Source organism: Rhopilema esculentum, chromosome 20 (assembly GCF_057945365.1).
Source record: "Rhopilema esculentum isolate cy_ngs chromosome 20, ASM5794536v1, whole genome shotgun sequence".
NCBI classification, from domain to species: domain Eukaryota; kingdom Metazoa; phylum Cnidaria; class Scyphozoa; order Rhizostomeae; family Rhizostomatidae; genus Rhopilema; species Rhopilema esculentum.
The window spans coordinates 7,357,234-7,382,160 of NC_142834.1; the positions used below are offsets into that span (position 1 = coordinate 7,357,234).

Here is a 24,927-nt window from a genome sequence, read left to right on the forward strand (position 1 = left end):
GTATTTCATGGTTTTTTTTTCAAACCCGAGCACTGGATTAACCTGTTCTAGATAGGCTAGCCAATTAAATACTTGGCTGTTTCACTGATGTCCTTTTGTGTATACACATCAAACTACAATAAGCTCGTGATATCTCGAACCTCCAAGGGACCAATGAAATGGTTGGAGATAGCGAATGTTTGAGTGACCGGGGGAGGGGGTGGGGGTTTTATGGAAGTATTTGGCAAGAGGCATGCAATGTCAGCTCGACTGAGCGAATGATCGAGTTATCGGGAGTTTAATGGATATGCTAAGCATATAGCAAAAATACTTTGATTAAATAGGAGACACAAACACAGAAATGGCGGTTTCACAGTAAAAGCGTTTCCAAATTCATTGTTACTGAAAGAAGGAATAAACTCTAAACAATTAATACCAAAACTTTACAAGTAACTCTTATAATCCCAATTATATTAATTATCTATCTAGAATCCCTAGAAACAGCTAATATATAGAAATATATATAAATCTATTGAAAAATCGGTAAAATAAATTCACAAGAAACATCTGAATAGAGAAAAATTTCAAAGTTTAAAGCCTCATCGGCATGATTGCATTTGCACTGCTATATTCGCCGCAACTAAAAATGTTTAAAAATAAAATCCCCGTAGGGGTCAATAATATGAGGACTTTCACCCTGGAATAGTGGGCTAGCCTGCCCAACGGAGGATAAATTTGCATGATAAATTGTTATAAAACATAGCATGCGGTAATACGAAAAACGAGAAAGTCCGGTTTATACGAAAAACACGCAAGTCCAGTTTACATGAAAAACGAGCAAGCCCAGTTTTCCGGAATCCTGTTTAATATTAGCGGGGTCATGGCAAATAGGGCGGAAATGTTCAAAGGTCCGGTTCAACCGGATGTGCTCCAAGGTAACTCACATTTCCACCTAGCTATTCTTCTAAAATTATAAATAAATGTTATGTCAATTAAGCAAGAAAGCGAGCTGAAAATTGAATATGATAGGGAATGGTTTTCGGCCCTGCCAAGCTGGTCAGCCCGAGTTGGCAAGCTCATATCATAAATTTCTTAAAGAAATTGCATGATCAGTAACAAAATCTGATGTTAAATATAAAAAGGGAGAAGAATGGTTTCACCCTAAAGTACAAATGAATCATAAACTCCATCGATCAAGATTGTTGATAGCGAAGAAAAACCCAGTCAACGTCCCCCAAACAGCCCGCTGTCTTTCGAGAAATCCTGCTGACCTTGCGTTGGATCGGCAGTCGCATGGCGTTTGAGTATCCACAATTAGAGATTTTGTGATACCAAAATGACATCATTGGGCGGCGGTTATATATAGAAGTGCAAATGCGTTTTATCCATATAACGAATAAATTACTCTAAATTGTTAGTAAGGATTTTTAAAGCACTGTCAGTATTAACATTGCTTTATAGAAATGTTGCTTTCATTTTCAACAAGTAATTGATCAACGAATTGATTTATAAATCATCGAATAGTGACATTTTGGTTCTTGTCACTATCATTAACTTCTTCGAAATATACTAAAATTATACAAAGACTAGCATAAAAAATTGATACAGCGATAATCATCTATAAATCTTCATAAAAAACATTTTTCATTCTAGAGAGATTCGTAACGACTCTCGCAGGTGCAAGAAATAGACTTGGCATTAAAAAACAAGGAATACAAATGCAAGTTTAATCATGAAGCAGGACTTAAAAACAAATCTTCAAAGATCGATAAAAACCTGCGAAAGTGAAACGCACAATGGGCAATAGGTTTCGGTGAAAATAGACATTTAAAACCCACAACTGAATCCAATTTACCTATAGCATCAATGTCAAGACTTAAAATAAACCCAAGGCAATCATCTCAGTAATCTATGATACCATGAGCTCGTCACAGACTCAAAAAATAGAGGCGACCCATGGACCACAAAAGGTCTGTTCTGATCGCTTATGGCGATAGCGGACTACCAAAGTGCTCTCGTGCTGTTTGGGACTCGAAGAGCATTGACTTAGCACCATATAAAAAGCTATGCACCCTCAACTTACACAAAAACAACCTCAAAGAAAGATTTGCAACACAGATGCGTGAGGAACATCCCTGGAAAATAGCAACTGGGGGATAATCAGACCTAAATGTATTTCTAGATATCATGAGAAAGCTTTCCATAGACGACATACCTTATTTGTGTTTGGCTTTCCTCCTAGCCATGGCATGAACTTTCAATTTTTGAGAACTATCAGCATCTAAATGCCATGGTTCAGTGTTGGCTCCGCAACATAGAATTGCAGGGGAGACATTCGGCAAACGCAGGACATTTATGACATCAACTGCACGTGACATTACCACCTCGAATTCACGTTGATTTATTCTACAACAGCCCATCCCCCATTCAGTGTTTGCCAACTTCGTCAAACATAGCACGGTTTTAGGGACAAAGTCTTGCGAGAAGGCTGCTAGTTTTCCAGCCGTTGAAATCAATGATGATACAAGTCTAGCGCAGACAGGAAGATCGTCGTTACAAAACAAGGAAGACTTGGCTTCGTAAATCAGCGTTTCGATTATCTCGTAATATTTTGCTATTTGCTCCATGCTACAAACTCCAGGGCGGACAGAAAATTCTCCGATGCAGTATACGAGACTTGAAGCCACTGAATCGAGGCCTGGTAGTGAACATCGGATTTGCTTGAAAAAATACAGAACCTCGTCTTGATGGGAAGAAATGAGCGTCGGAGACTTGATACACAATTTGATGAATTGTTCCGACATAAGAGTCCTTACAGCATTTTGGAAAGCTGGGTCCGGAAACAATATAAAAATTCGCTCTAGCATTGAAGGGAACAGCTCTTTGATCATATTTTCATTTACTTGCACACTAACACACTGAAAGAACTTTCGTAACAACATGGGTACTATCTGACAGCAAACTTGAACCCTGGTCCTTTTCGACAAAGGTCTTATGGCAACGTAAACTTTGTCGAGTTTGTCGATGGTTTCTGGCCCGCCAGATTCGCATCTCAAAAAGAATTCTGATATTGCATGGGACGACTTGCTCAGAAACGTGCCTGATTCTCCAAAATTTGCCTCGAAATTCTCTTCAAGATACTTATCCAGTGTGTTTAATTGCGTCAGCTCAAGCATAGCAGAGGTACACGGTATGTCGAGGATACTGTGAAAGAGTTCACAGGCAGTTGAGTCGTTTACCAAAATTGGAAGTAACTCTAGAATCTCGTACAAGAAGCTTCTTGGATTCCAAGCGACCATTTTGAACAAGTTAGGAAAAAACCTGCTCAAAAATGGAAATTGCTCAAAGAAAGCAAAGTTTCTCAAACAAAAATCAAATATCTCAAAACAAGCAGAAGAGCTTGTGTACATTTGGGAAGGGACTGTCTTGAGGTACGACTGTACCAGCTCTTCAGCATTGTAAATCATACTGTTATAATGCTCCACAAAATACTGTATGTCCGCAGGGTAGAGCCTTCTGGCATACGTTGATTCTCCAATGATCCTTCCATGAACACGCTCAATTTCGGGGAAAACCTTCTTGACAAGTGTGTCATCTTGCTGACACAGCAACGTCAGAATTCTGACCGCCTCAATAACAGCAGCAGTGAGAATCGTTCTGTCTTCAGACTTACGTGGCATTTTCTCAGCTTGTCCAAGAAGTCTAAGGCAATAGCGAACACTTGCATTCTTTAGAGTAACTCCTCCAGTTGACATGGACACTATCGAAGCTGATGACATCTTGCGACTGGCAAATGACGCATCTCTATTCATCGAATCCGATCTTTTGGGAGTCGAAACTGACATCGGCCTTTTATTCGAGGAAAGGCTGTGCAAAGACCTGTTTTCATAAAAGCTCGGGGGCGTGGCAAACTTTGGGCTATGCTGTATCAAGTCAAGAGAGTCTTTGGATTTATCTCCTTCGTTTTCAACATACAAGAAACTGTTTAGCGACGATAAGGACGATGAGAGTGAAACCGGGCCAGAAGAATCACTACTTGCAGATGAGGCAACGTAGAACGAGCTCTGCCCTACATGATGGGGCACAGCAGAAGATGGTCTAGAAGTCCTGAAATTAAATGACGGAGAAAAAGCTGAAGGAGTCTGAGACATTGAAGCGAAAGCCTGTCAGTAAAATGAAAGCTAAACACTTGATTTTTGAAACTCTGAAACTAAAGACCCTACATTGAACTTAGGATCACATGCGCTATATATGTTAAACTAACTCTAAAAGACTCTAATGTATTTAAAGACGCTAAACATATTGCATTTAACTTGTTGACTGTTTTCTTCCCTCTGGTGCATATATTCAAAGGCTGTTGATCCTTTCAAAACGAAAACTTGGAGAACAATTTGAGTTAATGTTGGGAATGTGATGTTTCCCTGATTCACTGTAAAGACCCTGTTCTTATTGGAGATCAAAAACGGAGAAATAAAACAAAAATGGAATGACTTGTTGTATGAATTGAAGACTTGATGATGGTATTTATTTCCTACCAAAAACAAACCAACGTGCAGATCTATCAGTATCTCCCTTATAAAAAGTTTGGTGTCTTCAGGTGAAGAATGAGCGATGTTGCACTTTTGTTTTTGCACTTTTATTGTGTAACAAGTGGACTGCCACAGTACTGAGTTGCTCTAATATTAAGATCATTAAATGTATAGATTACCTAAGATCAAAATGTCTAGATTATTCTGTAATAAAAAATATTAAATCCTAATTTGATGCCTTCAGAACTTAATAAAAGTATCTTATGTTTCATAAAAGTTTCATGTAATAATACATGGTTTGATAGTATAACTGCCCAAATTCCTGCCCATGTTTTAAATTTGATGAGTTTCAAACAAAGTTCTAAGTTGCTACTCCTATTTGTATGCTTGTTGCAATTATCCGGCAATGTTAAAACCACACTCTGTATAGGTATTATCATATTTAGTTGGTTTGTCCCTTGTGCTGTCAGGGATTTCAAGGTTTGAGGTGTTGCTTAGGTTGCATTAGTTATGTACAGTTCTGCCTAGCACTTTATGACAAACCAGTGAACAGAAACTTTCCTTTAAATTGCCATTGTATGTAAAAAGCTAAAGGTATACCTAGGTATGGTCTTTAATACATTATTCCATATTTCAACATCATGGTTCTGTAGCACAAGCAACCAATTCTGTAGCATTGAAAATGCATATATATTGTGCATTTGGTTTGTATTCAAGACAGAGGCTAAATTCAACACAGTGAAAAAGTCTCTACAAGGAGTCCCATCAATTTCTTGAACTGCAATCTGAAACAAACAAAAAATCAAATAGCTGAGTTTCTTTAGAGAAATCACTGGTCAGAGTTTGTGTAGTTTTTTCAAACAAACATTTATGGGCAACAGCAGGAAACCTGAAACAATCCTAAATTACTGTTTCATATAATAGGCTTGAGCAAAGTTTTGGTAATTTTTCCCTGTTTGATAAAAAGCTTGAACTACAAAAATTTGGTATATCAAAAGTGAATCCCTGAAATTCCTGGGTTTGGCTTATTTTTTGTTTAGCTTGATTTCTTAATGGAAACAGAGGAATAACAAACTATACTTGGGTCTGAGTCAGCTTTCAAATTTTTTTTCTTCGTATTTGCGAAACATTGTTATTAGAATTATAATCATCATTTTGAAATTAATCTGTGCTGAAAACTGCATATTTTTGTGAGATAAGGCTTTAAATTGAGCTATTTTCAAAATTCAGCTTTTCCATTACATTTAACTGGATTTCAATGTAGCGGCAAATTCTGGTTACATCTTAGAAACCATCTAAATATTCATAAACATAGTAACTTGCAAACTTTGCCATAACATGCAAGAAACAACATGAAATTGTCAGATAAAAACTAAATTCAACTTTTGCAAATCTGACATCCATTTTTGAAAGGATCAGCAGGCTTTCTTGGGAAACATAGGGCAGGCATTCTAAGCACTGCACACCTGAAAACATCCAGGCGTGTGATGATGTGTGATGGAGTGTGACATTTTTTTGCAAAATCTTATTGTTATCATAATATGTCTACACAGAAATTGCCAAGACAGCAATGATTACAGCAATAAATTTGCTGAAAAATTTTAAACAAGAAAAATTTGATAAATAACAAAATTTGATAAACATTTGTTTGATGAAATTTGATGAATTTGATGAAAAATTTGAAATTTGATGAATTTGTTAAAAAAATTTGATGAAAAAGCTTAAATTTTAAAAAAACATGTTTTTTCTGAAGACTTGAGCAAGTCTCTACAGAAGAATAAACTGGGTACATATTTTCATCATGTTCTTGTGGACCCTTTTTCTAACATTTTATGATTTGAGGAGTGTCAAACGAAAAAGCTTTTAGCCAATTGTGGCGGAGTCAATGAGTGCCACGAAGACACGTGATGCAAACTTACATAATCTTTAGAACTAATTTCAGAAACATTACGTATTTTGCGAATAAAGTTGTAATGATTTGAGTGATAATTTCAGCATGATAGAATAAAAATGTATATTTCTTTGCCTCATGGACTGTTCGAGTAGCTGTTTGCATCCGAAGCAATATTGAGTTCACAACACCAATGTTATAAAATGTTTGCTTTTGTCAAAGCCATTTTCATTAACTTATTTGATACATCAGCAAAAAAGGTACTACAAGTACAGAAAAATGTTTGCAATGTCATGACCATTTTTGCCTGTAAATCCGTGCCCCAAGGGCCCTCGGTTATCAAGCATGACAGCTATTTCATGTACCTAATTGGTGGGCCATTTTTGATTAAATTAAATGTTGCCAAAAGCTAGATTAAAAGCATAGCAAAGTCTTAAGAGGGGGCTGTTAGGAAATCTGCTACTTTTATCAAATAGTTGGTTAATCCACTTATTTTGCTGAATCAATGATTGAAAATGAAAATCTTGTTCACAACACTTGATGTTTCTCTTAAAAATGAAAGCAAAAATGAATGTTATAGTCTTCAGTGTTTGGATTTATTCACTGAAATGGCATAAAGCCTTGAAAAGGTGTAAACTTTTGCACAAATTTCTTCTCCATTTTTTGCATCATAAAAAGTGCATGTTTGCCATTGTTTGTTTTGCCGATGAAAGAAATGATCCCCTTGAGTTATAGTTATAAATGTACACCAGGAATAAGTAGACCAAAATAATGGTGAAATTTCATATAAAAGTTTGTCATATCAAGGAAAATTATGACGAAGAGTCCTACAATTAGGTTCATAATAATGAGAGTTTGTTATATACTGGATTTATTATACTAAGGAAATTTGTAGGGGGTTTGACAGAATCCAAGGGGCCAGACATTTTTTTTGTTTTACAGGAAAATTAGCTATAACCAGGTTTCATAATATCGGGATTCAACTGTAGATTAGTCCTACGATTATGTCAAAATTTTATTCAATCCGCAATCCTGAAAAGGTTTTAAGCCTTTTTGAAGTGGCATGAAGTAAAATAATACCAAGGAAAGATAAACAATTAAACTTGTCTCATAAACCAACAAATCCAATCAATAAGAACTTTGCTCTCAAAATAAAAGTAGGCTTGTCATATTTTGCACTCCTCTAAAGGAGATGGCATGCGCCAGGGCATGTTTGTGCAATCGCACGCCTTTCGGCCAAAAGCCTGGTCAGTGGAAAGCAAGACGCAAAATTGATGACGACAATCCAAATCTAAGAAATGAAGATTTTCTTCCTTACCTTCTTCCTTGTTGGAGAAGCTTTTTCATTTTGTTGAGCAGGGGGCAATGCTTGATTTGATGACGTAAAAATCAGCCAATTGCAAAGTTTTCTTGAGGCAGCTTCAAAACATTCCAGGTTTGTTTCTGTAACTTCTGCAAGCAAGGAAGGGTTTTCGAGGGAACACAGGAGCCCAATGCAAACTCTGTGAATTTTACTGCTCACTGTTTGGTTCTTTGCAAGTTTGATCACAAAATGACACGCACTTGCAAATTGCTCTTTGTCTGTGCAATGATGAAATAACGTGTTTAAAAGTACTAGCGTATTGTACCTGTTGCCCAAATTGACTTGAATATGATCCAGAATCAACATTGAACCGGATTTTGCCACATGAGGTGACAATTCTTTCAAAAGAACTTTCATTAACAATTTCGCCTGTATAGTTATGCTCAGTTTTCTTTTTGTATCTTTATCTTCGCTTGGTGACAGCATTTTCGAGATTAATGTTTTGAGGATATCATCGCCTATGGATGCTAAATCATCGCGAAGAGATCCATCATAATCTCCACTTAATAAAAAAATAAACGCTCTTATGGCATTTAGGTCACTTCTTTCCAAATCCTTATCTTTTAGACGAACTAAAATCTTAACTGATTCCTCGAATAGATCTTTCAGTTGTCTGTTCGTAAGGTGTTCCTTTTTATCGCTCTTAACAGCTGATTTCTCAAGCCCAAGTAAGTTGATCACCACTTCCATGTCAGCCATTTTGTAAAGCTATTCTAATTACCAGGCAGCCTCGTTTATGATACAGAATTTGATATATCATTGTTGACAGCACTAGGTGGAACTAAAATACATTTTTTCAGGAAAAAGTGTAGCCCCAACTTGCTAGGGTAGCTTGCTGTAAGGCTCCTTTTTCACATATCCCGGAAACATGGCGGTCGTATGATCAATGACCGTGAGAAAAGCCAATTAAAACGAATTAATGTACCATTCTCGAGCCCTGCCTTATTTTTTTTCTTGGGAAGGTTTCCAAAGCTTATGGATATTGTCCGGAGGTAGACCCAGCCAACATAACTTAATAATTAGGGTTAATCTCACAAAGGGGGGCTCGTCCTTTAATTGACTCTCCCTAAGCTTATATTTGTTTGATATTCGTCATGGTCTCTTGTGACGTGCTTCTTCGCGTTTTATAAGTAAACTTGTACCTATTATAATAGAAAATGTTCAATGTTGTTGAGTCCTTTGTCCCTTAGGGTTTTTGTTTGGAATACTGGGGTAAGGTGTCACGTGTTTGTGTTTTCATAGCATTTCCATCAATGCTTCATATCAATTTTGACTGAGGTATTAATGGCCTCGACATAGCGTTGTATCGCGTTGCTTGGCGTAGCCTTTCTACTAGAGACTGGTTCGCGATTTACCTATCCAACCACACTCATTTTAGTTCTTTTCTTGAAAATTTGTTTATTTCGGTGTAACCCTAACTGTTTTAGTTTTCTCCAGCAACACGCTCATTTCTTATACCTTTGGTCATCTTTTATGCATTGATGTCTTCATGTTTTTAGGTAGGACTGGTGCATCGCTTTATAGTGGAGAAAAGGTACCTTCCATGTTAACTTCTTCCCTAATATCCCATAGAACAGGGGTGGGCAACCTTTTTGGAGAATGGGCCAGATCTTTCAAACCTTCTCTTTAAGCGGACCAAAAGTAATAAAAAGACGAATACGATAGTTGTAAAAAATGAAAGTAAAAAATAATGAAAAACTTTCATTTAGATTAATTTACAATACAATTAATAACCTTTCTTTTACATAGATAGTTTTCAACGAAAGATAAGACTGTAACAATTGTGAATGCAAAAAGTAAAACCAACCAGAATTAAAAAGGATGTGATTCAAGGTTTGGGGAATACAACGTTTTAACGTTTAACATCGACCTTTTAGCTCAGACCATCCACTTAAATATACTTAAATACTGATTTATCCAGTTCAGCCCCCACCCTAGCAACTGAGACATGATAAAATTGGGACAACCGTGATCCCTGCTCAACTGCCATGAGTGCACACAGTCAGAATCATTCTTGTAGCATTTATTTCTCGTAGCAGTTCAATGTTAACTTTCGCCCAGTGCCTCGAAAATTTCTGTTGTCCTGTCTTTAAGCAGCATGAATTCGTGCGGATGGATAATGAATCTTCCCATCATTTGATCAAGATTTAGATTATGCAAATAATCTTTTGGTGGTATAAAACTTAAAAATGGTTTTGAAAATGGCAAACATTTACGAAAGCTTTTCGTCTGACGCTCTTCAGAATATAAAACCTCAGAACATAGATCGAAAACTCTACGCTAGGAAAAATACATACCCTGTTATGGGCCGAAATAAGCCAATCAGAAACGCGAGTAAATGACTGTTGAAGTTGCCCATCAGTGCCGCTTGCCTATTGAGAATTTACCAAATGGAGTCCTAGGGTGAAAACGAACTCCTTCTGTCTACTCAAAAGCGGTTTTTTGTGCTTATGTAGATAGATTCCAAAACTGCTGGATCGAACGACGATCGGGCTTTACCAATAATCCGAAACATGTCGCCATGATAGTTTTTCGCACAATCTAGGTTTACCGGTAAATGCTGCCCGATAGATGAATCGTATGCTTTAGTTGTAGTTTTAGATCTGCAACAACGAGATGGCTCTTCTTTTCGGGGATGAGTTTCAAAGCCATTTTAGATTATGTATCATTCAATTTTTGTCAACCTTCGGAAAATCGTCCTTGCCAACCAAAAAAAATTATAATAAGATATTTTTCATCTCGGAGGCCATGAAAATTCTCTTCCCGGACCGGATTCCGGCCCGCGGGCCGTAGGTTGCCCACGCCTAGAACCTTCGTGTAGACCTCTTCCTTTTAGGGGTTTATGGTAGTTTGAGGCATTTGCGTGGGAATGTAGCCTTACATCTGACTTCCTGATGTCTATGACTTGTTTTTCTGAGGGAGCATGTTTTCCCCGCAACTTGCATTGTAACTTCTGTCCTGAGCTAAGAGGCGTTTTTAAGATCTGTGTCCACTTCAAACATGGTGTTTATAAACGGACTGCTTACAAAAAAATAAATTTTGTATTTGTGCATCATAATACAAGTAAGCACCTTGTATAAAAACTCTAAAATTCTAAAAAGTTTAGAAACTTTGGTACAATACCTCGTTTGGTTTAAAGCATTAAGGAACTTGATGTCGTGCCTCCGCATGTAAATGTGGTTTAATTTTCAAACATGGTTTAACTTCTGTGTCTTTTATTTCTTGCCAGAAATAGAGAAGTTTATTATTTTTAAATTTCCGTACATGGAATGGAAAACCTTTTTTCTATAGTTCAGTTTTGGGTTCTACATGTTGTGGCTTTCTATACCTGTTTTCCTAACGTTTATTTCCGAGCAACTTTAAATTAATGGTGTTTATTTAAACCATCATGATTTAAACCATCACAAACTAGAATGTATTTACTTTAAAACCAAGAAAATTTGCCTTGCGCTTATTTGAAACTGGTGTTTAATGATAAATCCAAAATATAATAACATATAAAGGAAATTAGACAGGCTCAAGGTTTTTCAAAAGTGTGATTTCCAATTCATAAATATATTTCTTGCTGGTTTTAAACTCCGTTGATTTGTTTTTTGAATTCTAAACAGGTCTGATTGTGAGTTGTCATGTTTCATATGCTAAGATGTCGGTTAAGAAGAATTCATGAATACACTTAGGACCAATATTGAAATATTTGAGAATATCTTGGTTAAGATCAGGCAGTTTTTTCATAAAAAGAACTTAGTAAATTGTACCCTGGGCACCAGACTCACTATACAAAATAATATTATTTTTTTTATTCTCTATTTTATTTTATATATAGTGGGTCTGGTACCCAGGGTAAGTAAATTGAAACAAGGTAGGCTACAAAACCAATTTAAAAGTAAGAATTCTATGCTAATCCGTTGAAAAGGTGAACAATCTTCCATGACTTTAAAGTACTATAATTCTTCACGTACTATAATTCGACTACAAAAAGTTTCGTAAACAAACTTGAGGGCCGGTTAGAGAGTTGGCACTGTTTCAAATATATAACTACAAGGAAGTCAGATAAAGAATACATTCGAGTTTTTATCAAGATAATACAATTTTACATTCCTTAAACAGATTTCACTATATTAACTATTTCATATTTATCTAAAGTGGTTTGTTTTTGAAAATTCATAACAGGTAATCCATCACCAGAGAGTTTATTAAGGTTATGATAAAATGACTCCTTTTCTATTTGTACAGTCAGATTTCCTACACCATACTCTTTCACTATTGATGTGACCTGAAAAACAAAAATAAAGGACTTTTAAGAGCAGGAAATACAAACTTGGCCCATTCTGATTCTGCAATAGAACTTAATATTGATGTAGCAATAGGTACGTCTTACTGGCTTTCTCTCAAAAGTGGTGGAGAATAGAATAAATTATCGAACAAAAAGGAAAAACTTAATCTAAGGCTTGTAACTTTGAAATAACTACCTGTTAGCTTTTTAAAGACGGCGACAATATCTCTCTATTTTACTGGAATTTCAAGATCAGGTCCGAAATGGCAAGATAAAAATTGCAGAAATCTGCAGTTTCAAGAGCACGCTCGAAGACACTTGTGTTACGTCAAATGCGCATGATCTTTTGTTGTCCTAACATGAAGCAAGGCAAAAATTTTCGGGAAGGCTCCAAAGCTGCGTTAGCACAAAGTCAATCGAAGTGAAAAGCGAATTTGTGCTCAACAGATCACTTCAACATTTTTAGATGGCCACTGATTTCAAAATTTCTTATTTCTAGTTATTTTTCCTGACAACGTCTTGAATTTTCTAAGACTTAACTTTGAGCTTTATATCTTGGAACATAGAAAGCATTTGTACAATGATAAAAAAATTCCTAATTATGGTTAAAATTATGAATCTGAGTATATCCTTAAACATTGAGCGGGCATTCTGGCAATATCCAACAATTTTCCAACTTTATTTAAAAAACAACAGATCGACGTTGATTTACGGAACTTTTTGGTCCTTCTTGCACTGGTTCCCTAAATTTCCAAGCCACACAAATTCGAACCACAAAGAAATGGTTATCTTAATTACTAGTCAAATCTTTATCATAACAACAATCAATTCGTATCTTGCAGCTATTTGTGCAACTGTGATTGATTCATTGATTGGCATGCAATGTAATAAATAATAACACTGATTTAAAACCGTATCTTGGTGCAACCAAATAGTCATCGAATAACCAGCGTAATGTAAACACTAATTATAAAGCCTTTACCTGCTGAATTACTCTTTGCTCGATTGCAGTTGGCGTCACCTGAAGACTGATTGTACCAACCACTAAATCGGCTGAGTGTTGCCAAAAATGCTGATCCTTATATGACAGCACATTTTCAATAGACAATATCTAAAATGAGGAAAAGTTTTAAATTGCAAAAATAAATTATCTTGAGGCCTGATATTCATTATTAAAATCATTGCATTAGAAGTAGTTACAGACAGAATGGATTCCAACAAAAAAATTACAAAATGTTGTTCAAGGTTCCATACAAACATTAATCGTGTAAAGCTCTGCATATACTGCATCGTGCAGATTATAACAGACCGGTAAAACTGTTTTCAAACTACTTTTAAAAATTGTTTAAATGACCTTGATAAAATAAATCGTTCCAATGATTATTCTATGATAGATGAGTCTTAATACTTTTTCTTAGGGTGACGTCACTGTTTTGAAGTAGTTTCCAGACACTTGTTGAGCCCAAGCTTAAATTATAAAAATACTATTCATTAGGCTTGTTGTATGTGATACGTGCTAGCGTTCGCCCTCCATATAAATCCTGTTATTTCATAAATTTTTGCAACATTAGTTAACTTTTTGGATGTCTAATTCCTCTTGGATGTTCAAAATACTGAAAGAAAATATCAATCAATTTCTTCGAAGAAGCCTGTAACAATACTGCATTGCATAATTTTTTAAGAAAGTCTAAACGAGCAAATACCTTTGCAAGTACTTCATGTAAGGTGTCTTCTACTTCCGATGGGGTACGCAGCAGCAACACGTGTGAACTTTGTTTAAGGAGCGGAATGACACTGAGAAATATTAACACGGCGATGAACAAGGAGCAGATTGGATCTGCAATGTACCAGTTGTATTGTTGGATGAAAAATGATGATACGATCACACCTACGCTTCCCAAAGTATCTGCGACAACGTGGAGATACACACCTGAAAAAGGCCGTAAAAGCGGTTGGGTTTGTAGAACAAAAACTTGTAGTAACATACCCATTTTCTGTGCCGTATTAGAATTGTATTTAGAGTGTCTGTTCAATCTATGCAGCAAAAGATCTGGGTACTTAACCCCCCCCCTAACTTTTGCAAAAATATGGTCCAAATAATTCCTCTAAAAACTTAACAAAAAAATGGATTGGTGGAGGTCATTTTTTTACTTTGCCCAAGTAAAATACACTTAGTATAAAGCAATGAAAAGTGGAAAAAATGGCGGAGTCTCATTGGTCACGCCCATTAGCTGGCACCACCATTGCATAAACATATAACATAAGATTTGCCGCGAATGAAATGATGTGCAAAGCTATAAGAATACTTAAAAATACTTAGTTTAGCTCCAAATGGCAACTCAAACACACACCTTAGCACCATGGAAAATCCGGCACTGTCATTAAGACTATTTTCAATTCTAATCAGTGTCAGAAGTAATGATTTATTTCCATCCGGATAAACAATATTCCATAAAAATTTTTAATGGAAAATCGGTATATTTGCGGGAAAGATTTTAATGTTGCAGCCCTGTTTGGGATACAAAGATGGGGTACCTTGCATGTTAGTTGTCCCTTTCGACTGCTTCTTAGGGCCTTCATGCGAATGACCGTGCCCACTATGACTGTGTCCGTGTGTCCCATGGTGGCTGTGTCCATGTCCACTGTTATGGTTGTGTCTCTCTTGGTGGCTGTGACCAAAATGAGCATCATGATTGCACTTTGCTCCACCATGAGAATGGGCATGGCTGAACGCAAAGATTCCAATCATATTCACGAGCAGACCAGCTACAGAAACGGCCTAAAATCACAAATATGACAACTTATTTGATACGCTTTCTAATGATCGCAGTGAGACTGAATTTTCGCATGATACAATTTTAAAATAAAAAACGACCTTTAGTTCTTTCGTCCTCATTAGCAAACTTTGTTTACTGATTGACAATAGAAATTGGCAAAAATCGAGTTTCTTTGTTGGATTGATATATTTAGCTGAGGCAGAAGCGGTGCTAAGAAATACAAATACGTTTCTTAGACTCAGCAGTTAGACTAGATACTTCTAGGGGCTTAACATGGGACCTGTGACAAACTGATTTGTAAAGCATAACACCTTATACCGTATCATTCTTAACCCTTGCTTAACTCTTAGAGAGGCCTTCATTATAAACAATGAAACATTTTATTGAATTTTCGTGTTTTCATGAAAGAACCACAAAAATATAACAAATTACAGCTTCTTTCTAAAGGACGTAGAGACTGTCTTCCTTCGAGGGTTTCTTTAAATAGTACAGTATTATACTTCAAGAGGATGCCAATCTATTCTCAGCCAAATTCTTAAGAGTTAAATTGAAATAATAACCTCAAAAGTAATAACAAAAACTTAATGACACTGACAGATGGCTATCAATTTACATAGACATAAATAGAATATACTACATATATCATAAATTATTAATTGAAACGAGCAATTTGGTCGAGTAGGATAACAACAAGCTTCGTAAGAATCTGTGATGGTGGGGGAGCACAAACCATTAGCTTTTCTGTATTGACTGTGGGTGGATCAATAAGTCTTTGAAGTGCAGCCACAAACACGAAGAAAGCTATCACAACTAAGAATAAACCATTAATGAAACCAGAGAGGATCTCCACGCGACCATACCTAAAACAGAATAAAACTATATACTAGCACACACAAAGGTTTCTAAGATGCCAACGCCCAAGTTGTGGAAAACATTGCATTTCTTCAAAATTAATACAGATTTATTTGAATTGATCAGTTTAAACCCTCACTATTATTGCAGACATTGGAATTAGGGATCTTGATGATGTAATCTAGGAAAATGTCCCTTGCACCGCGATAAGTATGCAGTTGAAAGTGTCACATTCTGCCTTCCGATTTCAGGTAGCAAAAAATCAGGGCTGCAGAAAGTATCGGAACCTGGAAACTAGGTTCCCAAAAAATTTGCTACAGTTGGCAGAAAACTAATTAACACAAAAATTTTATACAAAATTAATTGTATTTTGAGTTATTACAACAAGTGATGTATTGTCAATTAGCTTACGTTGTAAATGCAAATCTAATTAAAGACTCTCAATTTTTGCAGAAAGTTTCGCACAAAGCTAGGAACAAAAAAGCAATAATGGATTCGCTTCATGAAAATTGAGCAGCTGATTGTATCGGTCTTTGGCACACGATCTGATCGTGTTCAATATTATGGATTTCTTGCCTGATTAGAATAGATTAGGTACATGCCTTATTCATACCAGCCTTCGTTGACTCCCAAATCGAAAACGGAAAGGAAATAACAAACCTTACCCAAATGAAAAGACCTTTGTTGCCTTCCATCTCGACATGAGGGAAGCAACAAGCCCTAAAACCAAAGCTGAACAGTCAAACAGCATATGAAATCCATCCGAGATCAAACCAAGACTATTTGTCCATACACCGTACACTAACTCAACTCCGGTGAACATCTGCATAAAAAAGACAGAAAATGCATCAAATAACAAACGTTACACTGACAACACCGTCACCAGTCCAAAAACAATCTGGTGGACAAAAATGAGCTGTTATCTCAGCCAACGGAAATTCTAGAACTTTGACCTAGGTTGAACCTAGTTTACATCTAGTTTTATAAGATTTTCCGCTTGAACAGAATTTTTCGTATAGCTAGGCATTTTTGCAAAGGTAAACTGTCTTGACTTGTGTAAATTAACCAGAGTATCTATGAATAGTTCAAATGTTAAACGTTCAAATCTTAAGCTTAGATATCCGTGCAAAGCAAGATTAACAACCAACAGGCTCTTTACATATTTGCTTCTATTAAAAATATGAACATACAGCTATCTCCTAATATCTTTTTCATGCATGGTTCAGGACAAAGAAATTACACTGCCTACACTTAATAGTTGCACCATTTGTATTATGATGGGTAATTTAAAACTTTATCAAAAGACATTCAAACAGCAATGATTGACAATGGTAAGAGCACACGAAAACATCTGGAAACATAAAGAATATACAGAAAGCATCAAGATCAGCACAACACATAAAGCTATTAGCTCATATTTTATATAGAGTATTCATATTATCATTATATAAAGTATACCCTGATATTTCACCACCAAGTCAAACATGTATTAAAGTACCTTAGTAACACAACAAAAGCTTTTAAAGAGCAACCAAAATAATAAAAACAAACGAATTATTAAATATTTATACTCACCAGGTTTAAACATAGATAAAAGAATATATTTCTGGAATCTGGCGCTTCCAAAATTTGTCTTAAGAAATTTCTAGCAACAGAAAGAGGCGATCGTGGCAGAGTTCCACCAGGTCCCGTTAAACTATAAAGAGGCTGGCCTCCTTTAGAATAGCCGACAAACATCCCCTTTGACACTCCAGGCTTGACTGGCACTGGTCTAGTTAAGATTCGCGTTGCTGAAAAGAAGGTACTTAAGTCACACTGGTTAAAATTGAAAGCCAAGCAAAAACATAAGCTTTCTGGCAAATTGAATAGTTTGATCGTTTGCATATTCATGAATGGACTTAAAAATTTGAAATTACATCTTCCAAAAAATTGCACGACAATTGAATTAGGGTTAAAACTTAGAGTTGCAACTAGGGCTGTCCAAACCTTCGGATATTCCTATTCGGTTATTCGGCTTAAAATTTAACGAATATTCGGTTATTCGGCGAATATGGGTGTGGTAAAATGGGTGTGGCAGGGTGGTGGTAAAAAATTGCAATCTGAAAATTTCTTGTAATTTAACCAACCTGTGAATATAGCTAATCAGTCATTACTATCCGATAAGTCAGAACCATTAATTTTTTGTTTTCCTATTTATATTTCCTGTGTTTTACGTAACTTCAAAGGGTGTGCTGCAAAGCAATTTTTAAAACGATTTTTTGTCAAAAATAAATGTTTTCTCGAACCTTCCCTAGCATTAGTTGCCCCTGATGGCCAGAAAGTTAGTATCAAATTAACGAGAAAGCATAGTCATACGTTTTCAAAAAGGGTCGTTTCCCAACATTTTTAAAAGTAAAAAGCTTTCTAGCACGGGCTTCGACACAGGTTGGGAAGTGGAGGTGGGGGGGGGGGGGGCAAAAGAAAATTTAACACTCAAAACAAAAGATTTTGTGAAAAGTTATATTATTCTGCAAAATAGTGGTAGGGCCATAGCCCCCTGGCCTTCATCGGAGGCCCTGTAGCACAACAATTTCCCGAGGAAAAGCCCCATGACCCCCACCCGCAACCCACGCTCCACTCCCTCTGCCCCCTTCCAATCTTGCTTTATTGGCTTTGTAACTATTTCTTGGGTTCGCGACTTTTGAAGAAGGCCCGTATCCATGAAACTCCCTCTAAGATTGAAGATAGGAAGTTGCCTTTCTCCTTTAGAACAATCCTTGCTACTCGACCAGTCAGTGCTATTCGGTTGGCAATTGCTATTTGATCAGTCACGGTTATTTGAATAGTCAACGCTATTCTATGAGTCACAGCTATTCAACATTGTGGACCTCCAACAGTGAGGTTATTCGCACTATTCGTCTCCAACCGAATAATCGATTCGAACTATTCGCTTGTAACCGAATATTCGTTTTGGACTTCAGCTAACCGAATAGTGAAACAGGTAACCGAATACCGATTATTCGACCTTCGGTGGACAGGCCTAGTTGCAACTAAGACCAATCTTGACCTATACACCAGAGATTTACAGCACTGTCTATACGGCGCTGTTAAAACAAGCTCGCAAAAAGAAAAAAATATTGCTCTACTAAAAAGATAAATTAACTCATATTCAAACTTGTGTAAAACCTTAATCTATTTTTATGAGAGAAAAAAAAATCAATTTTTGCAATAAAACATGGTTAGGATGATTTCCAAAGTAGACCTTAGATAAAACGGGACGTATTCTTTCAAAACCTCTAGACAATATGCTCTCAAAGCAGATTCTATTTCGAACATACCAGCAATGAAGCAGACAGTGGCCAAAACTGCCCCCGCGGCAATACCATGCTTGCGAATTTCATACGGCATAAGATCAGCGTATGGGACATGCTCCCAAAAGTATCCAATGACAAGAGCAGCTATGAAGGAGGATATCGAGCTAATTCGTGATGACACGTGCGACTCAAGCTTTGCTGAACAGATTGCTTCTATGTAAAAATCCACAACAAAGACAATGAACGCAACAGATACCAGTGGAAATAAATTTGGAATTCTAAATTGCTCGTCCTGAAATGAGAAAAATAAGACAAAATTAAGTGCGCAGTTGATGCACATTGCAACCTACACTGGGTAAAAAATGAACCAAGCAAGAGATACCACTTTATAGGCAGGGTAAGCAGTTTATTTCCAGCAATGAGTAATAGATAAATGATTTAACTTTGAGCTTTGCATCAGGCAAAGTGCAGGATGTTCGCTGATATAGGTTAGGAATTAGATGACTTTGACTTTTATTGAAAGGATGAGCTACAACGAATTAACGATGTCATTACAAATGTTTGTTTTGACTTCGTTTTTACTGTAGAAATCGAGTGAAAACCCAACACCTACACGCCTTATTTGCAATGAGCATAGAAGAAAGCGCTGTCTTTGTGTATAGGCAATACATTTACATGATTCACCAGATCGTCAATTCCGGAGTCTAGACAAAGATACTGAATGACTGCCTTTTTCCACTTAGCTTTATCGACACTTTCTGGCTCAAATATTTATCAAATATTTATAGGGAAATATTTACGCAGACTACAAAAATCCTAGAGACAAAACTGATGCTTGTCTAAATGAAAACAGACATTACCTTTAGGAAATAGCTTGCGATTAACCAAGGAGCTAATAACAACGTTTCTGTTAGGACAAGCAAGCAATTCATACGCTTGCTCCCTAGAAAGCAAAGAAACCTAATTGAAAACTTCAATGCAATAAGCAATACTGCATGTGACAATTAAATTAAAGTCAACTGCATATTCATAATTTGCAATTTATTTTTACTTGTCTCAATTTCTTCCACATTTGAATGTTTTAAAAATAACAGCAAAAGTTTACGCTTGCTTTTAAAGAAGATCTTAGGAGCAGTTTACATAATACAGAGCATGAATAAATGCCTCCAATGGTAACAGTCTTTCTCCTTACATTTTGATACGCAACATTTTATAGATTTGCCCCTGCACTGCAAAATTTAGAAACGCCACCAAAAGCAGGACAGATTTTGTTCACTCTTTGTTGCTAAAAAGTGCATACTGGCAATATTTCGGTAAGTTGTCATATCCTTAGTAACAAACATTTTATGGCCATAGTCAAATTGATCTGGTCTGAAATTTAGGCATTTCAATCTTGGGTAAAGATTATGCATTATGAATTATCAGGCTTAAAAATTGAAGCAACCTCCTACTGAGACTGGCTTCACTTTGATTCTAAAACAAACAAATTTCAAATAAAAACATTTTTCTTACCTCCAATGTCAACTGATAACTTCTTAACATGACTATTATAAAAAACCTTGCAAATTGAAACCAGTAACAAAATAAATATACCACCCTACAAAGATAAAAGAGAGATTTGATTCAATAAACAAACTGACAGAGAAGGGGAAAATGTAGAACTACATTGACAGTTAAATTTTCTCAGCTTACTTCAATGCTGTACGCAGCATGATGGAAATGAGAAATCGAATAATAATGAAATAATTTAGGTAAACAATTAATAAAGACGTTTTTTTCGATATATTCTCTTTTTTAAATATTCTTTCAAATTAATGCATAATTTCTTGAACAATTTTCAAGAGATTACACCTATCAGCATCTCAACACTTACCATAAATCCTTGAATTGGCCTCCCTCGAATATGCGAATTGGTCCCCACCCTAGAACTACAAATTGTCAATAAGCCCCGCCCCTCGAATAAGCCCCCACTGCTACCGTAAATCCTCAAAATGGGTTTTCTCGATTTGTTGATTTGTGCCATCTGAAGTTGCCTTTGACATTTTATTGAATTACCGTGAAAATGCATACTTTTGGTAATAATTAATTAAATGTTCATAAAGAAATTGCTACTAAAATATACGAGGTCTTTTATTAATGTTTTCTTGATCTCAGTCTACCATAATTTCAGTCCCCTTCAAATAAGCCCCCCCCCTCTCAAATAACCCCCATCAAAAAATATCAAAACTAAATAAGCCCCCGGGGGCTAATTTTAGGATTTACTGTATTTTGTTTCAACCAAGTACAGAGTGTTCACCAAAATTGAAAAGTGAGTAAACAATTACTAACCTTGTGGTCTGGTAGGCCTAGCCAGACAAAAAAATGATAAAGATGATGAAATGTGTCACTTTTATGTTCACCTTCAGCTAACATCAGTTAAGGAATTTGCTATTTCAGAATGGCAGAACACACATCTGTTGCAACACCCATTATTATATAAATTGGCATGATATTCCAAAAACTTTGTCAAAATACCAATCAGACAAACAATCGCAATTCAAAAAACATGTTATAAAGATAAAATAATGGTATGATACAACAAAGAGTAACAGAAGTACTTTGCCTGATATCAAGAAATATCAGAAAATATCAATTTACATTTCTAAACATAACAAAAGTGAAAATCTGCCTTCAAAATGCTCATATCCTGTGTCACTAGGAAAACCTTGTTTGGCATTAGACAAATCTTAAAATCCAAGCAAAAGCACTATTACTAGTTTAACTTAATTTGACTGGGACAGAGAATTCTTCCAATTCTGACAGCAAGTAGTTACTTAATCATGAAAAGACAATCAAATCATGATAGGTCAACTCAAAGATACTCAAACTCAACAAGCTGTACATTTTGAAAAGATACGGTGAGTGTCATGATCATGTCTTTCATCATGATCAAAGAACAATAAGAAAAGTAAACCAAGAAAAAACAAAGTGACTCCACGTATCTATGGAAAGAGAATAATTTGTCTTGGTTAATAAGGCCTTAAATATCAATTATTTTAAAAGAAAATTGCGAAGAATCTATTATCTTTTTTCTTCTAATACAATGCAATTCAGTGATGTATCCAAATAACAAATACTGCTTGATGTTCAGGTTAGGGCTGCACTAAAAGACATCGTTGTGGTGACAGACATGACTTTAAGCATATGTTGAAGCATTTAAAAAATGTTTTATGTGATGAGCACAATGAGACAATTTTTTATAAACTAATGTTAGTATTACTCAACTTTGACCAGACTATGCTAAAGGCAACTTCAGGAGATCACCAGTAATCAATATATATAGTATTTCAATCATTAATTTGGACTACATTCAAAAACATAGAATGAATAGAGTTGTAAATAAAAATGGCTACCTTTGACGCAAAACTACTTCCACCTTGGAAAAGAATCCCTACTGCTGCTAGCACAACTGCATCGCATTGCTGATAAAGTAGAATAGTTCTAAAACAGAATAATTATAGGCAAAACTTTAAAACTTTTTAAAAAACAAAAAGAATAAACAAGAAGGGTGTTTTTGATCTGAAATTGAAATAAAATGTACAAAAGCATGGCATGCAGGCCTTGTGAGGAGCAAAAAGCAGTTGACAAACTGAGCACTTGATTGGGCATCATCAATAACAAAATTTGGTTCTCAACATTTTGTTTTTAGACAGCAAAAACACACTAGCTGTTTGATCAATAAAGCTCCTATAACTTTCTAGGCTCACGCAGAGATGCTTGATCAACCTCGAGCGAATCTCCTTGCAAGGCCTGATGGCATGGTAATGGATAACCATTACAAAAATAAACATACCTTAAAGGGCCACAGATAGTGAGGGCATCTAGCCAAAGTAATGTAATGATCACATTACATATTGATGTGAATATAAGTGCCCGCCACTGGAAAAGAAAACAAGTATAGATATCAGGTGATACACTTTGGTGCGTACAATATGATGGTTCTAAGTAACAACCCTAATCTTTGCACATAATGCAATCATCAGGCGACTGTATTATACCAATGATAGCTAAATCAAACTGTTAGTGAAGAAATGTCTAATCAGACATATTTAAATCAAAAATTGAATAGTAAAAAGTTAATACTTCAACTACCTGTGTCCTAGATACCCTTTTTCCAGTTGTAAATGGTCTCTGAAGAACTATGGTAATACACGATGAACTACAAACAAATTGACAACCAAGTTAACAGCTGCTTAATTCAACCAATCATACGCATTATATAGATGTTAAACTTCTAAATGACCTGCTCATAACTTTTATACTAATTTTGCTTACATGTTTTCTAATAGCTAATACAGAAAAAATTTTGAAACCAACAAGGAGAGATGTGCTTTAGCAACCAAAACTTGATGGGATTATTGAAATAAAACAAGGTGCATAATCAAAATCTGTTTTTTGATAGAAAATCATTATGCAGGAATATACTGCTGTTGGCCAGTACAAATAGTGAGTTTTTAGGTCATTCATATAGCAAGTTATGGAAAGTATCAATATAGCAAGTTAAGGAAAAACTTTCCAATAAGCTCAAACATGCCATTCAACATTTGGGCTTTTCTTTTACAACATTCAAAACAAATAGATTTCATTTTATTGTTCTCAGATATGCAATGCTACTTTGTTACCATAAAAGGGTGGAACTATCACAAAGAAACAAAAAGAAATAAATAGGAAAAGAAGTATGCATGAGTCTTAGAGTCTCGACAGTCTCTTAAAACTAATAGTCTTGCAAGAAATGAATAACTTACATTGCTTTGAAAAAGAAAAGAGCTTGCAAAAGTGATGTATCTTTCAGCAATCCATAACAAAGGAAGATTCCAAATGCATTTAAAAATTTACCAGACATTAGCAGGTAAATATAAGATTGACCTCTGCAAAAAATAACAAGAAAGCAAATGAAATATAAAGTCAATATTGCTTAATTTCTGATCAAACAAAAATCATTTAACATCTGCAGAAAGATAAACAGCAGAGTTTTTCAGGGGCAATGACTTGCCTGCTGTTTAAATACAAGAAAATACACAGCTTTACAAAATGTTCAACACAAACAACAGGTACTATAATTTCCAAAGATGTTCTGAAGATATCTACAATTCTGCTTATGAACATAAATTTAAGCTTTTAACAATCATTCATTCTTTTAGCATTTGTTTAATAATTAAAGGTAGACTGGAAAACACAAGGTTTATAAAAAGCCATTAGTTCCAGAATTAAATTTTGCTACATAATATCAACCATTTATAAATTACTGCATTCATTTGTTTATTTGTTTGTGCTTCGTGGGCTGATTGCCGATAGACAACTTCTGTTAAAAGTTCATCCCGGTAGCTGATTCAGGTAACTAAATAACTTTTTGAAGAAAAGCGAAAATATGAATAGTAATTCTACTTTGAATTTCTAGTGCAGAATTTAACGCTGAAACTGAAAGAAAAAATACCGGTTTTATCTGATTTTCTCCAAGAAGGAGGTCAGAGAGTTGGTCTATTTTCATTCTGTACTGCCTCTCCCCGCGGCGTAACAGCTGTGCTGTGTTGTGTTCCTGTCATACCATTTTTATGCAGGCTGATACTGTGTTCATATTCTCCGCCACAGGTGCACATAAAAATTTTTTTTTTCTTTGTTAAAATAAGCTTTATACCTAACGAACTCTTCGAAATAAACATTTCGCCGGGTTAAAGATTATATTCGTGATTTGGGCACAATTTGGCTGGTTAACATTTCAAGTCTGAGCATCATCACCAGCTCTCGATTTTAATAGAGTTAAAATTTTTCCATAATTACCCTGCATTTCTCTCGATTCTTCCAAGATCTGCTCGAGTGCGATGAAACATTGAATTGTCTTGAATAAGATCGATTTTTTGCGCCATCTTGATTCGTTGTCATTATTCTATTTTATGCTGAAGGAAATGATGAATTGGATGATGAATTGAGGGA

The 24,927-nt window shown here is 35.7% G+C and overlaps 2 protein-coding genes across 2 annotated transcripts; both read right to left on the bottom strand.

The window, feature by feature from the left end:
• Positions 1–161: 161 nt before the first annotated feature.
• LOC135687347 (AP-5 complex subunit zeta-1) lies at positions 162–8,495 on the bottom strand. Its single transcript, XM_065203887.2, has 3 exons — positions 7,718–8,495; positions 5,109–5,293; positions 162–4,086 (listed from the first exon to the last, which is right to left on the bottom strand). The coding sequence occupies exons 1-3, from the start codon at positions 8,459–8,461 to the stop codon at positions 2,196–2,198; spliced, it is 2,820 nt and encodes a 939-aa protein (XP_065059959.2). The 5' UTR covers positions 8,462–8,495; the 3' UTR covers positions 162–2,195.
• A 3,329-nt stretch (positions 8,496–11,824) lies between these two features.
• On the bottom strand, positions 11,825–24,918 carry LOC135687349 (proton-coupled zinc antiporter SLC30A5). Its single transcript, XM_065203889.2, has 17 exons — positions 24,775–24,918; positions 23,742–23,864; positions 23,089–23,155; positions 22,790–22,875; positions 22,350–22,437; positions 21,854–21,938; positions 21,286–21,362; positions 20,470–20,554; positions 19,818–19,900; positions 18,982–19,249; positions 17,240–17,454; positions 16,330–16,487; positions 15,543–15,672; positions 14,571–14,814; positions 13,739–13,965; positions 13,018–13,146; positions 11,825–12,035 (listed from the first exon to the last, which is right to left on the bottom strand). The coding sequence occupies exons 1-17, from the start codon at positions 24,858–24,860 to the stop codon at positions 11,862–11,864; spliced, it is 2,325 nt and encodes a 774-aa protein (XP_065059961.2). The 5' UTR covers positions 24,861–24,918; the 3' UTR covers positions 11,825–11,861.
• Positions 24,919–24,927: the final 9 nt, after the last annotated feature.

Bases quoted from the DNA above. Each gene is read 5' to 3' on its own strand.
- LOC135687349 (XM_065203889.2), bottom strand. From the start codon at position 24,860: ATGGCGCAAAAAATCGATCTTATTCAAGACAATTCAATGTTTCATCGC. The intron at 20,555-21,285 runs GTTAGTAATTGT...TTATCTTTGTAG, and splicing joins TAGGCCTACCAGACCACAAG to GGTGGTATATTTATTTTGTT. The intron at 15,673-16,329 runs GTAAGGTTTGTT...ATTCTGTTTTAG, and splicing joins ACAAAGGTCTTTTCATTTGG to GTATGGTCGCGTGGAGATCC.
- LOC135687347 (XM_065203887.2), bottom strand. From the start codon at position 8,461: ATGGCTGACATGGAAGTGGTGATCAACTTACTTGGGCTTGAGAAATCA. The intron at 5,294-7,717 runs GTAAGGAAGAAA...TGTTTGTTTCAG, and splicing joins CTTCTCCAACAAGGAAGAAG to ATTGCAGTTCAAGAAATTGA. The intron at 4,087-5,108 runs GTATACCTTTAG...ATTTAATTTCAG, and splicing joins GTATTAAAGACCATACCTAG to GACTTCTAGACCATCTTCTG.